Source organism: Adiantum capillus-veneris, chromosome 29, assembly GCF_014529385.1.
Source record: "Adiantum capillus-veneris isolate H3 chromosome 29, ASM1452938v2, whole genome shotgun sequence".
Lineage (NCBI taxonomy): Eukaryota > Viridiplantae > Streptophyta > Polypodiopsida > Polypodiales > Pteridaceae > Adiantum > Adiantum capillus-veneris.
This window is the reverse complement of record NC_140959.1, coordinates 67397652-67413652: the sequence shown is the minus strand read 5'-3', so window position 1 is coordinate 67413652 and position 16001 is coordinate 67397652. Positions and strand designations below refer to the sequence as shown.

At 43.4% G+C, this 16001-nt stretch overlaps 1 protein-coding gene across 1 annotated transcript; it reads right to left on the bottom strand.

Moving 5' to 3' along the window:
• Window positions 1-6270: 6270 nt before the first annotated feature.
• Window positions 6271-6708, bottom strand: LOC147419345 (uncharacterized). Its single transcript, XM_086505802.1, has one exon. It carries the CDS (start codon window positions 6706-6708, stop codon window positions 6271-6273), a length of 438 nt encoding a protein of 145 aa, XP_086361928.1.
• Window positions 6709-16001: the final 9293 nt, after the last annotated feature.

Here is a 16001-nt window from a genome sequence, read left to right as displayed (position 1 = left end):
TTTTTGAAGTCTTTTCTGAAGAGATGTATGATGGAGAATGGATTTTGATCAGCCATTACCAAAGCACTCTTACCAGGCAAGAGGGATAGAGTGATCAAGATTATAAGAGGATCAGAAAGAAGGCTTATGGCTACTTTTTAAAGGATGGTCATCTGTGGAAGCAGCCAAAGCGTTCAAGAGGGGTAGCACAACGGGTTGTTTGTGATAAAGCAACTCAATAGCAAGTGATTAAAGAGTTTCATAAAAGCTTATGGGCCGGACACAGAGGGGTATGGGGAACTTTTGTCAAAATTAAGGACCGCTACTAGTGGAAAGGAATGTACAAAGATTTTTCTCAATTTGTGGAGACATGCTTAGTATGCGAGCAATATTCTAATGTACAAAATTGAGACGGATTACATCCTACTTATCCACTAGCTATGCATCACAAGTGGGTAGTAGATTTGATTACAATGCCAGTGGGTGTGTGGCAAATGAGGTGTATTGTTCTTGCTAGAGAAGATCTCACTAATCAGGTTGAAGGAAGAGCTTTGAATACAAAGGCTACAAGTGCTGTATGCAAATTTTTTCTTGAAGATGTAAGTTCTAGGTATGGTTGTGTTGGTAAAATCACTGCTGATAAAGAAGAACTGGATGCAGATGAAGCTCGTGAGGTCTTTTCTCATTTGGGCATCAAATTGGCTCTTACTACGGAATAGAATCTAGAGGGTAATGGAAAAAGTGAAAGAGGGGATCCGCCTATTGTTAAGGATTTAGCAAAAGCATGCCAAGGATATATTGGTGATTGGACTAAGCTACTACCTTTTGCTTTATGGGCTGACAAGCACTACGCATAGTTCAGTTACAGGTAACATGCCATTTGAATTGATGCATGGACAGACACCCATTATGCCTATAGAGGAGACACTTATGTCTTGGACTATAATGCCATGGGGAGTAGATATGTCTATAGAAGGTTTTCTTGCTTTACGCATTCGCCAACTTGAGCGGCGTCAAGAAGATATTCAGCAGGCCAAAGAAAAGCTCAAGGAGGCAAGGTTGAAGAATAAAGCAACAGTTGATGAGAAGCATAGACTACGTCCATATGCTATCAAAGATGGAGATTGGGTACTCGTTTACGATAGTAGCTTGGAAAACCAATACTCTGCTATGCAGAAGATGTTCAAGCAATGGTTTGGATCATATGTTGTACTTCATTTTTATGACAATGCAACATATAAATTATGAGAGCTCGACGGAACTTTTTAGAGTGCCCATTGCAGGGAAAAGGATTAAATTGTTCAAGAAACGGGAAGGTGAGTTTATTTTTGAGGATAAAATCTTAGATCACCAGCCAAGCGATGAGGATGATATATATGCATCAGACAATGTGTCTGATGAAGCTTTTGCAGATGGAAATTAAAAGTAAAGATGGTTGGCACATGCCGGAGGATGTGCAGGTTCAGAGGGGGTGGATATCATGCCGCTCCTCTTCCATGATGGGAAAAAGAGCAAATAAATGTAAGCTAAGCTTCTTTGAATCCTACACATTTATTGAGCAATGATCAGGGCTTGTCAATAGGCCAAGTTTAATGCTAAATGTATGCCAGATGCGGCTTTAAGGGGCCAGAACTTATGGTTTTAATGCTAAAAGTGGGTATATCTAAGGTGACTAAAAATGGAAGTTTATGGGCTAGAATTGTAGTGATCAAGGTGCTCCACGACCTTGTATTTACGGTTCGTCAATTGGAGCTACGATGAAGAAGTTATGGCAGTTTGAAGTTTGAGTCAATTGCAGATCCGTACCGGATTGTGCAACTACAACTGAGGGGATAGAATAAAATGAATGCATGAGCATGAAGTGCTCACTTTGTGGAGTGCATGGGTCTTTTCAGATCAATGATTGAAGTTTCGGTTGCCAAGATATTAGCCGTTCAAGATTCACCGGAGGCCGCTTGCGTACCAGTCTAGTCCGTTGGGTAGGTGTGCCCATCTGGGAATTTTACAGCCTCGACAAGGTTTGTATGCGTTCTATGGAGCTTGAGAGGTCTATAGGAATTTACAGCTTCCCAATCAGAGTCTTGAGCTGAAAGATATTAATACTGGAAGTCGGTGACAATGACCAAAATGATGAGGTACCATATGCCTTTTGGCAGATTTGGCAAAACGGTGCATCTCGGGGCACATTGGGTGCGAGGAATGCCCAAGACGGCTGTGGCAAGGATCTCTGGGCTATTTTCACCGAGTGTGAAGGGAATACTTTCTGATGAATGCAATCACCTATACATGCGTGTTAGAGGCATGTGGCATTATCTGATATGTTGGCCAACAAAATTCACGATGATATTGTCACTCGGGGTCTGCTGTGAAAAGATGCCGTGCTAGGCGATGCCTTGGCCGATATGTAGAAAAAATGTGGTGCCCACTATGAAGCGTAGGCCGCCCAAAGCCATAGGGGCCAGTGGCCGCGCAAGCCAATGGAATAACGGCCGCCCAAGCTAATGGAACTAAGGCCTCCCAAGCCAAATTAATTGGCCGCCCGTTGGAAAGGCAAGGCACACCATGTGTTTGTGACGGGGGAGAAAAAAATAATGGGCGATGGCATGCAGGCAATGAGCAGAGCGCAGAGAGGGAGAGTCGGAGAGGAAGCACCCCCTATAGGCCTCAGACGGAGGCGCTCGAGAGGTGCAAATTGCTCGGCATGCCAAGGCGCTTGCATTCAGTACCATTGCCGACAGTTTTTCTGCACCCAAGATCCAACCTTGCCACGTCAGCAAGAGCTCTTTCCACCTAGCAACGACGGCACCGTCGTTTCTTAGAGGGAAGAGGAGGGTTTGATGGAAAGGCATAAGGAGTGGGGGATAGGGTAATGAGCGAATGAAGAAAGTAGAAGGGGGGAAGATAAGGCAAGAGGAGGAAAGGATGCTTGGCAAAGGCAGAGCTCGGCAAGGCGAGGAAGGGGGAGCTTGGCAAGGAGGAGCACGAGAAGTGTCAGAGCTCGGCAAGGAAAGGAGGCTTGACAAAGGTGGAGCTCAGCAAGGCAAGGAAGAGGGAGCTCGGCAAGGAGGAGCACGAGAAGTGGAAGTCAGAGCTCAACAAGGAAAGCAAGGGCAATCTCGGGGAAGAGGAGCTCAATTCTCTCTCTCTCTCTCTCTCTCTCTCTCTCTCTCTCTCTCTCAACCTCGCAATCATAAGAAGGTTATTAAGGGCATCACAAGGGAAATCCGAGCCAATCTCTTTTGCTCTCTTGACTAGGCAAGGAGGATTGGAGGAGATTGAAGCAGGATAAGAAGTTTGGCAAGGGAAGGAGATTAGGGAATCGATGGCAACAGACATCCTTATAGAAAGTATAAATCTCTAATTGTAGGCATATGTGGGAGATCATACTCTTGGCCAAATTTGTGACGATTAAGCTCCATAAGCTCGAGATTTTCTCTCGTAGTATTGCTAACGGCAAGAATTGTAATTTCGAAGCAAGCAAGGGAGCAGTAAGGCAAGAAAGAGAGAGGATAACCTCTCCCTACCGTATTTGGGAATTACAAGGACACCAGGCACATAATTTTTGCCAAATACTTCCTTCTTAATTAGCTTTAAAAGGCTCTAATGGCAGGCATAAGTGGAAAAATTGCAGTCTTGGTCTAAATTGAGAGCATTAAACTTTGTTAACTCTATTAGTGCCGTTAACGGCAAACATTTGTAATTGAATTCCACTTTGTCTAATTATTAGCAGCTTAAAGCATTCAGGTTGTCAATTGCAAGCATTTACGGTGTTCTCGATGTCTTTTGCTTTGTGTTATGCATCTTGTCTCTCTTATTTCTCAGAGCGAGCAGCCCGGTGCTCCGGCTCACCTCGCAAAATCATTATCCCCGACACTGCCACCACTATGTAAAGCCTTTTAGAATATGCAATGACTGTAAGGATGAAGTCGCTCTGGTGAAATGGGTATAGTGTTTTAGAGAAGAGTGAGAGAATTTTATGTTTCATGGTGGGTTGTCCACATCAAGCCACAATGTAAGTCCTTCTTGCAGGCCATCATTCGTGGGGACGGAGCGGTCGGATGTCTTGGGCAAGGTAATCTATTCAAAATTGTCATGGTTTCATGTCTCAATCCCATTTTTTGGTCCATATTTCTTATGAAAAATATCATGTTCTTTAATTCTTTTAACATGTAAAATAGAAAGAAGCCCCCAAATTTGAATATTTAAGCACCAAAGTGGGCGGCGATAATGGTAGAGGTAGCCACAGTGGTAATGCATGCGGTAATAACAATGATATAGAGCGTGGAAATAAACACGATAATATTTAATTTCTAAAAGTCCTTCCCATCCCCCTCTCTCCTCTTTGGCCACCCCATTTTGGACTCTCTCTCTCTACAAAACACAGTACACCATAAGAGACTGAGGTCTTTGTCGCGCATGGCAACCGCGTCAGGATGAGAAAGAGTAGAGAGAAGAGGCGTAGGGGAAGAGAGAGACTAGAACTGCTATATTGCTTCTGTAATTGTCGTACAGATTGCCTTGCTGATTGCCACGCAGATAGCTTTAGCATTTGTTGTGAATATAGCCTTTTAAATTCCCTAACATGAATATAATATACCCCTTATGATACCTGTCCACATATCTCCTTTATATAATACAAATTATATAATAAAAAAGTACTTTCATTTTGTATCCGCTCTTTACACTATACTTACTTACTGGATCTCCTCAAAAGAAATACTTTAAATTTTAGGATTCCCTTGGAATATTCTATCCCCCCCCTTCCCACCCCAAAGTTCTACATCAGCAGAGACTGCTTGCCTCACCGCCCTCACCAGTTCTCTACCCTGCGTTCACTTCCAACCCTCTGCAGTAACTTAGTCCTCTATGAGCCTCCCCCCCCCCCTTTTTGTGGGCATGCCTTTTCCATCCACGTCCTCCCTCATCGCATCCACACGTAAATCCTAGCGAATTCATCCCTCTGCAAAGACCACCTCACCTTGGCTCACCTTGCTGCTGCTCCTCATCTAGAGCGACATAGAGAGAGAGAGAGAGAGAGAGAGAGAGAGAGAGAGAGAGAGAGAGAGAGAGAGAGAGAGAGAGAGAGAGAGAGAGAGAGCTCATACATCGAGTTAAACAGAATTCTTTGTTTCTTGAACAATACAAAGGCAACATTTGGGTTATGGGAGATGGAGAATAAACAAGAGGCGGTGGCGATGGAAATTAGCTTGAGTTGAGAGCCAATGTTGAGCACCTATAAGAGAAAGGGTGGCAAGTCAATCAGTTGAAAATTCTTCAAAGCAGCCTACATGGTAGAGAGAGAGAGAGAACGCCAACATTCCAGAGAGAGAGGGAATGCCGACAATCCAAACCGCCCCCAGAAGAACCTGTGTTGATGCATTTGAGAGAGTTGTTCTCTTACTGCCACACGTTGCAAATTGACACTCTTTCTATGTCTATGCCAAATCTAGCTCCCATCACGTCCGACATAGAATTTGCAAAAATTCTCCCAGGATGATTTTTTTAGAATCGTGCACACATACTGTAAGGTGGTAGAAAACATTAAAAGAGAGGGTACCAACACTATAGATCTTAGGTTACTTCTAATTCTTTTTGTGAGGTTTGAGTCTCGAGGTTTGAGTCTCACAACAACTTGGAGCGGATGTGAGGCCCTTGCAGGGCTCATAAAAAGGTACGTTTGTCTCAATAAAAAAATAGTCACTTCAAATTTTTGCAAGAACGCCTTGCAATTGAAACGTACCCAAATATTGAGATTTTATTAACAGTTCAAGATTCAAATATGTATATGTCGAATTCTCTTTTTTTTTAGTATACCTTTTACCTTCTCATAAAGGGATAAAAAGGTTCTATAGCCGGCTCCATAGTTTTACAAGCCTTGCCCTCGCCCTTGCCCTGCTTGTATTTTTATTATATACTATTTTTAGTTTATCGCAGTTTGAACCATGTTCTTAAATTGTCACCAGTTTTTAATCCTCTTTGTTTTGTTTGAAACCAGCCCTTAGCTAAGTTGAACTCATCTTTTCTTGCATATTGTTTGGAGTCTTGGGACGGGGAGAGAGAGAGAGAGAGAGAGAGAGAGAGAGAGAGAGAGAGAGAGAGAGAGAGATCAAACAAATGTGTTACAATGTATGCTAGCAAAAGATCATTAACGAAGCATTCACAAAAGCAAGTGACCGACATTAGCTGCAATTAACATCCTCATTACTATGCATTAAAACATGGTCTTAATTAATCATCCCCCACTACATCATGATATGCTAGTTCCATAGCCATGACGCGGTCTATGTGGAGTCACAATTCATCAAAATCAGCATAGGGGTCGAAACAATCATCCTCATCTGCTAGCTCCATAGCCATGACGCGGTCTATATGGAGTCCAAGTTCATCAAAATCAGCATAGGGATCAAAATGATCATCCTCATCATCATTCTCTTCTTCTAGCTCTTCATCCTCTTCTTCATCTTCCATGTAGGTTTGTTCTTCTTCATCAACATCATTCTCATTTGCTTTGACAAGCGGTCGTGCTGGAAGTTCTTCACCTTCCATCTCTGCTTCATCGTCATCATTGTCTTCATCCACAGTGGTTCCTATGTTCGCTTCATCATCTAGTAGACATCTTGCTCTTGGTGTGACCTGTATGACAAACCAACACCTTGATTCGTAAATACTTGGAAGATAGATCACTTGCTCATAACTTCTTGGAGAGATGTAGATATCACTTGTGCCCATATGGAATCTCGCAGAGTCCGCCATGTAGATACCACTTACTTGTCTAGATGAGATGCCTGCAAACTACTTCACATCGAACTACTTCACATCGAACACATAATTTCCAAAAGCTCAAATGTCTACTCAGTAGATTCTTTGGATAACTCCACAATATCTATTTTCCATATTGTTTGGAGTTTGCGCATCAAAATTTCCCATCACTCCACTATCATTTGTCGTTTGCTTTTTGTCTACATTATTAGTTTGAAAGCGCCTTCCTTCATGCCACATCGAGTTGAACATCGTTGCCTGTCCAAAGTAGAACAAGTTTGAGTATAGGTAGCTATATACCACTACATAATACCGTGCATAATGAGTTTGATTAGAAATTACCTTTGGTATACAACCTCGCGCATACTCCCACTCCTCATCGCTAACATGCTCACCATCAGATTTAGCTTTAGTCATTCGTTCATGCAACCAATCAGGCCTTATAAGTTTTGGAAACATGGCAAGGTACGGTGGTAAACCACATTGCGATTTATTCTACGAGAGTGTATTTTCTTATTCTTTCAATTTTATTTGGTTAGTGTTTGATAAGATCCATGGTGCCTTTGGAAGAAGATACTTCCCGTTGTCTTCCATCACCGGCATTGTTGATACTGGCAATCTGCGTTGAAGTTTCATGTCTTCCTTAATGCCAACACTGTTGCTCTTGCATATGATGTGGTCCTAGATCACTTGGCCTACGTTTTTTAATATGTGCATTGGATCTAGAAAATGTTGGACCTTCAAATTGGTCTAGTAAGGCAACTCAAAAAACATAGAACATTGTCTCATACCCTTGGGTGGCTGTCGGGGAGGGGGATCCATTGAGCAATGCCTATCCCATGCTCTTTTCCAATCTCTCATTGTCCATTTGTATGGGGCCTTTCCATTCGAAGGTTCTTTGTATTTTTCATGTGTTGGTGGTAGAAACGATGACTATTAGGATAAATGAACTTTTTAAGGTGTGATAAATGCTCTATGATGAGAAAGGACCACAAATAGGGTACATTGCATGTCCGGATATAGACAAACCTGTTGGTAGTACGTTATATCCATAATTAATAATAACTCTTATTTAACAATAACCCATATTTGAGGGCTACATGTATGGTTACCTGAGAACTCTCCAAGACCCGAAAAGTCATACATAGTCCACATAAGTATGCCTTGAGTATGGGTTTGACGCTCCTTGGTAGAGACATATCGTGGATAGGGATACCGGTCGTTAGCTCCTTTAACTCATCAATAAGAGGGGCTAGATACCCATCCAAGTTTTTTACTTTGTACTTTTCGGGGATCAATAAAGATAGCATGATGTAGCCTTTCTTGGTGCTCTTCCAAGGTGGATGTTGTAATTGATCAGGACAACTGGCCATGTGCTCCATGACGTACTGTTGGTGACGAAAGGGTTGACACTTCGGACATTTCTCCAACGGATCATACTCGTTGCGGAAGAGAATGGAATCATTAACACACACATGTATATTTTTGTAGTCCATACCTAGCACTGTATCTATCTTGTGGCATCCTATGACCCTTTGGAAGTAGCTTTGATAACAAGCTGCAAAAATCAAAGTTTATTTAACCATTAGTTGCAAAGTTTATATATCCATTAGATTTGAAAAATGGCTGCAAAAATCTAAGTTTACTTAACCTTGAAAGACAATCAATTATTGGATTAGTCATTGCACACATGAGATGTAGATTCAAAATCTCTAACAAAGCACGAAGAATAGAGAACAAAGCTTCGAGATATATAGGTGTCTTGCTTGTAACCAAAATAGTATCCTCCTCCTTTTGTGCAGTCTCTTTGCATCCAAAATCATTGTCGTCACATGGACCCTCCTCGCGAGCGAGAAGCTTAGCAACCAAATTTTTTATAACTGCATCCTCCTCCATTTGGTGCGGTCGATATGTCATCTCCTCCTTCCCATAATCAGCTACCCTAGATCTCAAACTCTTGCCCATTGTTGGTGGTGGGGCAAACTTGTTTTCTTGCAATTGTCTCTCTGACTCCCTCACTCGAGAGCCTCCTCCCACGACACTCCAATGAGGAGGAGTATTTATGTGCGAAAGTTTGCGAAGAACGGTTATTCTCATTCGTGGATTGTCCCACATTCCATAGTCCTTGACAGGCTTCAAGAAGACTCGTTGGATCCTAGGAATGGCCCTTTTGCAACACTCGCATGGACACAACAACTTGTCATTCAACCATCGATCACGTTCCGCTGCATTGTTTAGTCCGTCTTCATCCCACGTTGGCACTTGCATCTTCAAAATGTGAGAGGGGAGGGAGGAAAGGGGAACAAGAGCTTAAAGTAGAAAATGAGAATGATAAACATCAACTATGAGATTTTTCTTAAAAGAAGTGGAGGGAGCATGTCGGAAAAAGAAGAGGGAAGTGATCCAATATATATATAAAAAATGCGCCCTAGGGTATCTAGGCGGCTATTAGAGCGGCAATCAGCGTAGCAATAAGCATGGCTATCTTCGCGGCAATTTATAATTAAAAAAATATATAAATATAGTATCGGGCTGGGCGGGGCTTTTTTTACCCTAACCCTCTGCACATCTTCTTCGCTTTGTCCGCGATTTTCTCTTCTTCTCCATCTCCATAAAACCTTAGTACTCTCTCTCTCTCTCTCTCTCTCTCTCACACACACACACACACACACACATACAGACACACACACACACACAAACATACATACACACACACACACACAAACATACATACATACACACACACACACACACATATACGTACACACACACACACACACACACACACACACACACACACACACACACACACACACACACACACACACACACACACACACACACACACACACGGAGGCTACTTTGATAGTCAAACATTGGCGGCAAGCATATGTTGGCGGCAAGAGAGTGGCAAAGGAGCATTGAGGAGACACACAAAATCAAAAGCATGCGACACATTTTTGATGTAAGTGCACTTATATTCTTTTCAATTTTGTATTTTGTTTTAAAATTAGTGTTATTTGCTCTTATTGTCAAGGTAAAGGCTCACTTGAGCCCATGGGTTGTCCCCCATGCTCATGATTTTTGGATTCTATTTCCCCCCCACAATTAGAGTGGTTTTTCATGTTTATTTTCATGCAATGGACTGTTCCAAATGAGAATTCCATTGCATGACAAAATGCATGCCAAACCCTTAGTTTCGGGCATGACTTTGGCCTCTCTATTGGAGGGGTTTTGGATGCCTATTTGCATGCAATGGGTAGCCCATTTGAATAGCCCATTGGATGCAAATATGCATGCCAAAACCCCTCCAATAGAGGGGACAAAGTCATGCCATAAACTAGGGGATTTGGGCTAGGGTTTGGCCCCTATATTAGAGGGGTTTTGAGATGCATATTCACATGCAATGGGCTTCCCGTTGCATGCAAATAGGCATGTCAAGATCCCTCTGATAGAGGGATCAAACCCTAGCCCAAAACCCTTAGTTTATGGCTTGAGTTATGCCTATCTATTGGAGGGGTTTTGGCATGCCTATTTTCATGCAACAGGCATCCCATTGCATGTGAATATGCATGTCAAAACCCTCCCTCCTTATTACTGTTTTTTTGCCCTAATTGGTCAAGATAAAGGCTCATGTGAGCCCATGGGTTGTCCCCCATGCTCATGTGTTTTCCCCCCTATTTTTCCTCCCCCCTTCAATGTACAAAAACCCTAGTTTGGCCCCTCTATTAGAAGGGTTTTGGCATGCCTATTTGCATGCAATGGGATCCCCAAATGGGCAGCCCATTGCATGCCATAACCTCTCTAATATAAGAGCCAAACAGTAGCCCAAAACCCCTCTAATAGAGAGGCCAAAACCCCTAGTTTTGGGTATGAGCTTGGCCCCTCTATTAGAGGGGTTTTGGCATGTCTATTTGTATGCAATGGGCTCCCCAAATGGGCAGCCCAGTTCATGAAAATAAGCATGTCAAAGCCTCTCTAATAGAGGGTCCAAACGGTAGCCCAAAACCCCTCTAATAGAGGGGACGTGACTGATCCCAAAACCCCTAGTTTTGGGTATGAGCTTGGCCCGTCTATTAGAGGGGTTTTGCCATGTCTATTTGCATGCAATGGGATCCCCAAATGGGTGTATGTAAGTGAGTATATACATATATATGCATGCAAACTTTTATGTATGTTTAGGTTTATTTGAGTTCTCTTTTCTCTCTTTTTTAGTTGTGACATGGTCGGGCAAGACAAAGACTTCTTCCGCTCTTTTAGGACAACCGTGGGTTCCTCTTCTGGGAATCCTTCTGGGGCCTCTCTCCGGTCGCTATGAACACTCCCCTCCTTGTCCTCCTCCTCATTTGGTCCCTATGGAACCCCACATAGCCTCATTCTTGCGCATGCGGCAAGACTATGAGCGAGCTTTGCAAGTGATCTTCTCTTCATATATGCCACATAAGTTGTCCCAGTATAAAGAGAAGATCCCTTGCAAAGCTCGCCCATGCCCTCGCAAGCTCCCACTACCTTTCCTTCACCCTTTCCCTTGGCACCCCCCACTACATTTCCTTCACCCTTTCCCTCGGCCCCCGCTACTACATTTCCTTCACCATTTTCCTTCGCACCCTCTTCTACAATTCCCTTGCATCAACCCCAACTACAACCATCATGCCATCCTATCCCTCGTGGTTGTCAATCTTCTTTAGGGCAAAGTGAGCGACATAGTTTGTGTGGCTCTAGGGGCCGACGAGAGTCCACTGACAACCAACGGAGACGAGGATCGGGGGGAGGCTCTTGGTTTGATGCTTTCTTTGGAGAAGGTGGGGGAGTATTTTCCACTGACTTGACAGATTCGAAGTACAGTTCTACTGTGGACATTCCAGATGCTAATGATGATGGCCTATACTATAGGTGTCATCAAGACGGTGCCCTTGATCTTAGCACAAACAATGGCAAGCACTTCCACAATCACTTGAAGAGCTTGATCCACTCTACCTACACTAATTGCTTCATCGACTAGGAGCAATAGGATCCTCAGTACCTGCATTATATTTTTGATACAATGTGGCTCCAGTTTCCTAATCCCTAGGGCCAATCTTTTAACATGTAGTGGATGGAAGGTTTTATCAAGAACTTCCTTCGTAATAAACGGTCCACCGTTCACAAGGCCGCTAAACAACAACTCCAACACCCCAATCTCCAAAAAAGGGGTGCTAATATGCAAAGTGGGAGTGATGCATGGTTTTTAGGACCCCTTCTGAAGATGCAATAAAGGCACAGTCAGTTGTTGGGGAGATGAGGATACTCTAGTCCAAGGGATCTCGAAAGAGAAGAAAAATCTACTTCACAAGCACCAAAGAGTAAAAAGTACCATGGGCATAAGATACGTGGGAACGAGCTCTTATGCATGCCTACAACCTATATCTTACAAGAATAGCCCATTCTAGGTGTGAATTTCTAGTGAAATTTACACGAGGATGTTCGTGAGCACAGCATACTCCGTTTTCACTTTTTTACCGACAGTAAATATTTTTTACCTACAGTAAATATTTTTCACCTACAGTAAATATTTTTCACCTACATGGTAAATACAAATCACTTTTTACCTACAGTAACTTTTTTTACCCATGGTAAATATTTTTTACTGCACCATAAGTATTTGGTGGGTAACAGTTCACTGTTACTAGAAGCAGTGATTGGGCATCAACAATGCAGTTACAGGAGGAGAAAAGGAGAAAATCTTATGGTAAAGGTGAGTCAACAGGGATAAAGACTTTTGAGTTGAAAAGAGACATGCTGATTTTTTCAAAGAACACATGTCAAAAGAAGCCATGGTTGAGGATTTTTTGAGAATTTGATATTCACGAGGACCCAGCTGCCACCCCCCCCGCAGGTCCCCCCTTGACATGTGCAGAACCTCCAGTTTCAACAGCCACCTTACCTGCTCTTAAATGCTGGTCAAGGCCTTATCCCCATGTGTCACAATCAGAAAAATCAGCATTTACCCTCCCCTCTCACATCACTCTAGAGAATATCTTGATGGTGACATATCAGGTGACCTCAATCTGTTGACCACCCTAAGCAAAAAGTAACCCCAATCAGCGAATTTAAGCATGTTTATCGCTAATCCTAAACCCTCTCAGAAACCTATATAAGGAGGCCTTCTCTCACTCAAAACCAACACTTCACCCACTTCACCAAGCAATGAAGCTATGACGACATTTCTCACAATGAGGAGCTATGGATGGAGCTCTACTCTCTCTCCCTCTAGTATGCTACATTACTAGCCCTAAAACCTAAATAAGGAGTCTTCTCTCATGCTCCATGGCCACCATCCTCGCCATCATTCTCTAAGGTATTGATGTGTTGCTAGTAGGATCATACCTACTTGCTGGGTTGATTGTTTTTGACAAGGGATTATGCCATCCTTGGCTTGCTTCTCTATATCCTTGTTATGTATGATCAGATGCCGTTGTATTGTTAAGCTGATGTCTTGTGTATATATATGCTACATAAGGTCCCTAAGCTTTGTTTCTATGTGTTTTGCCATATGTTTTGATGCCATCATAATGCCAGAAGTCTCACTTGCCTATGTGCACTATGTGTGAGGTCCCTAAACCTCTTAATTTAGGGTGGTGCCCCCTTTGTTTTTTTCTTTGCTTGTTTGCATGAGGCGTGGTTTGTGGAGTGTGCACGAGTACAGAGGCCACCCGATTGCACTGCTCTTTTTCCCGCTATCATTTTGGTGCCCCCACGGAGGAGGGCTACACAGACCTTCAGTCCACAAGCAATGAAGATGTGCAATCTACAACATGGACGAATGGCGGGAGGAGTTTGAAAATTGGAGAACAGAAGAGGAGGAGGCTTTAGAGGCCTTAAAAGCTTTCATCGAGGTCTTGTTACCAGGTTGCAGTGCCATTGAAATTCAAGAAGTAAGTTCTTCTACATGCCTTGTTCGTGATCGTCGCCAACGAAGGAGAGTGAGAAGAAGAGCTTGATATACCTCTCCTCTCAACCTATGAGTGCTCCAGAAACCTCCAACGCACACGAGCTTGAAATATTCTACATCAACATACACGAAGGTACTGTGACACACATTAAGGGAAGAGAAAGCATCACCAGACCTCTCTTTCCTGAGGAGCCGACTAAGAGGAGGAAGATCACCTCTACACCTAAGTGGCCCAAGGCCGCAGCGCGTGCTCAAGCGTAAGGTAACATTTGGCTTAATCTCATTAATAAGGGATTACATGACCACTACAGGCAAGAAAAAGGCTAGTGAGAAACCAACTTCAACCTCCAACTTGCAACCACGACTCTCACCCCTAAATCCTCCTGAAGCAAAGAGGCGAACGCTTGCCTACAAGATTGCCGCCCGTCTGCGAGTGCTCCCAGTGCACTTTGTGAATCCAGAAACCACCAATCCCAAGCCAACCTCCTGTCCGCGTGAAGATCACTTTGGATATTGTCCAAAGTGCTTTGGAGACCGGGTGAAAAGCCTCCTTGCCCTACCTTTGCTGCTAATTTTCAAGACGTTATCTCAATCTAAGGAAACTATCTTAGTTGATGATGTGCTGCACATTAATGGTGTCACTTTCATTCGTCATGCTGATTATGGTAATAGCATCCAATTGTTGCTTGCTAAAAGGCTCAGCATTGTACAAAGTGTTGCCATCACGCCTTATGTCTTCACAGATGCATCAGGAAGAGTCGAAGTGATCCGAGGTGCTGACCTTCTGTGGCTGATCAGGCTCATTGGTCCCAAGGTGGTGCAACTAAGCTAGGCTCTTGTGTGTAAGTATGGATGCCAATAATGAGAATGATGATCCCCGCATGTTTCCTTTCCATTTTGTGCGTCATATCCGTGTGAATATTTGTATTGATAGAAAAATCTTTTATCAGCAAAGAATAGCCCTGTTGTTTGGAGCCGAGAGACTTGGGGAAATCTTGCGCTCTCCTCATCCTGTCATTCTACCCTTACTAGACTATTACCATTCCTTTGATGTATCGATCTTCATCCTATTTTGAGCTAAGTTGTGCTAAAGCTCCAAATTGTAATTACCATACTCTATTTTAAAATAAATTGGAGCTGTTTGTGTAATTGTTTACTCTCTCACTTATGGCCTTCCCTAATTTTTATGGTAAGCCTGGGGAGGTTGCTCCAGACTTTTTGGATAATTTGGAAATGGCCTTTCTGGTATCGGGAAGGGATGCCGAAGCTACTAAGTTAAGGGCCTTTCCTTTGGTCTTGAGGGAAGGTGCAAAATTATGGTATCAAACTTTGGCACCTGAAGAAAGAAGAGACTGGGAGTCCTTAAAGATGGCCTTCATCGAAGAATTTCGCCGCCATGAGCCTCCAGAGGAGATATGGAGACAGCTCTTAGAGCTACGCCAAACATCACCCAATGACTATAGAAGCTATGAAGGAAAGTTTTCCAACCTGTGGGAGAAATGGTGTGCATCACTAGGTGAAGGAGAAAGGGCGCCAGAATGCCTAAAGAAGGACTGTTTCCTGGCAGGGCTTTACCCCATCCTTCGAGAAAAGGTAAAAGGTAAATTCCCAGATACCTTTGATAAAGCTATGACTTATGCAAGGGAGAAGGATAGGAAGTTAAAATTCCAAGCTCAACTACAAGGGGGAATGGAGCCTCCACCGCTAGCTCAACCTACGGCAAGGGTAGTAGCAGGGACAGGAGCAACAGACCAAGAGTCCTCTCAACAAGAATTACTTCAACAAATCACCAATCAACTAGAGAGCCTGTCCATCAATCTGGTTCAAGGTGTAAGGGCTCCCCAGCCAGGAAATGAACGAAATAGACAAGAAGGACAAAGGCAAGCACGTGAGTACATTTGCTACAACTGTGGAGGGTAGGTCACGGCATGTATTATTGCCCCCATCCACGACGCTATCAAGGAAATGGTAATCAAAGACGGCCTCCTCGCCAGCAAGTCACTCCTCCTCGAGCTAGGCCACTAAATGGACAAAATGCACACGTGGCTCCACCAATCCAAATATTGAGACCCCCTCCTCCACCACCACAAGCACCAGCAGAGATCCCTCCACTACTATCGGGAGGGGAGGACAGGGCTGTCTCTGTCATAAGTCTTGACAATGGTAAGGATAAAGGGAAAGAAAAAATGGAGGAAGCTGTTGCCATGCCAATAAAGAGAGTTAGGAGACAAAGAACTGATGAAATGGAAGCTTCAGAGCCGGATAAAGGGAATGAGGGTTCCTCCCAAGTGATAGGAGACAAGAAAAGGAAGATTAGGTCAAGGAGGCACAT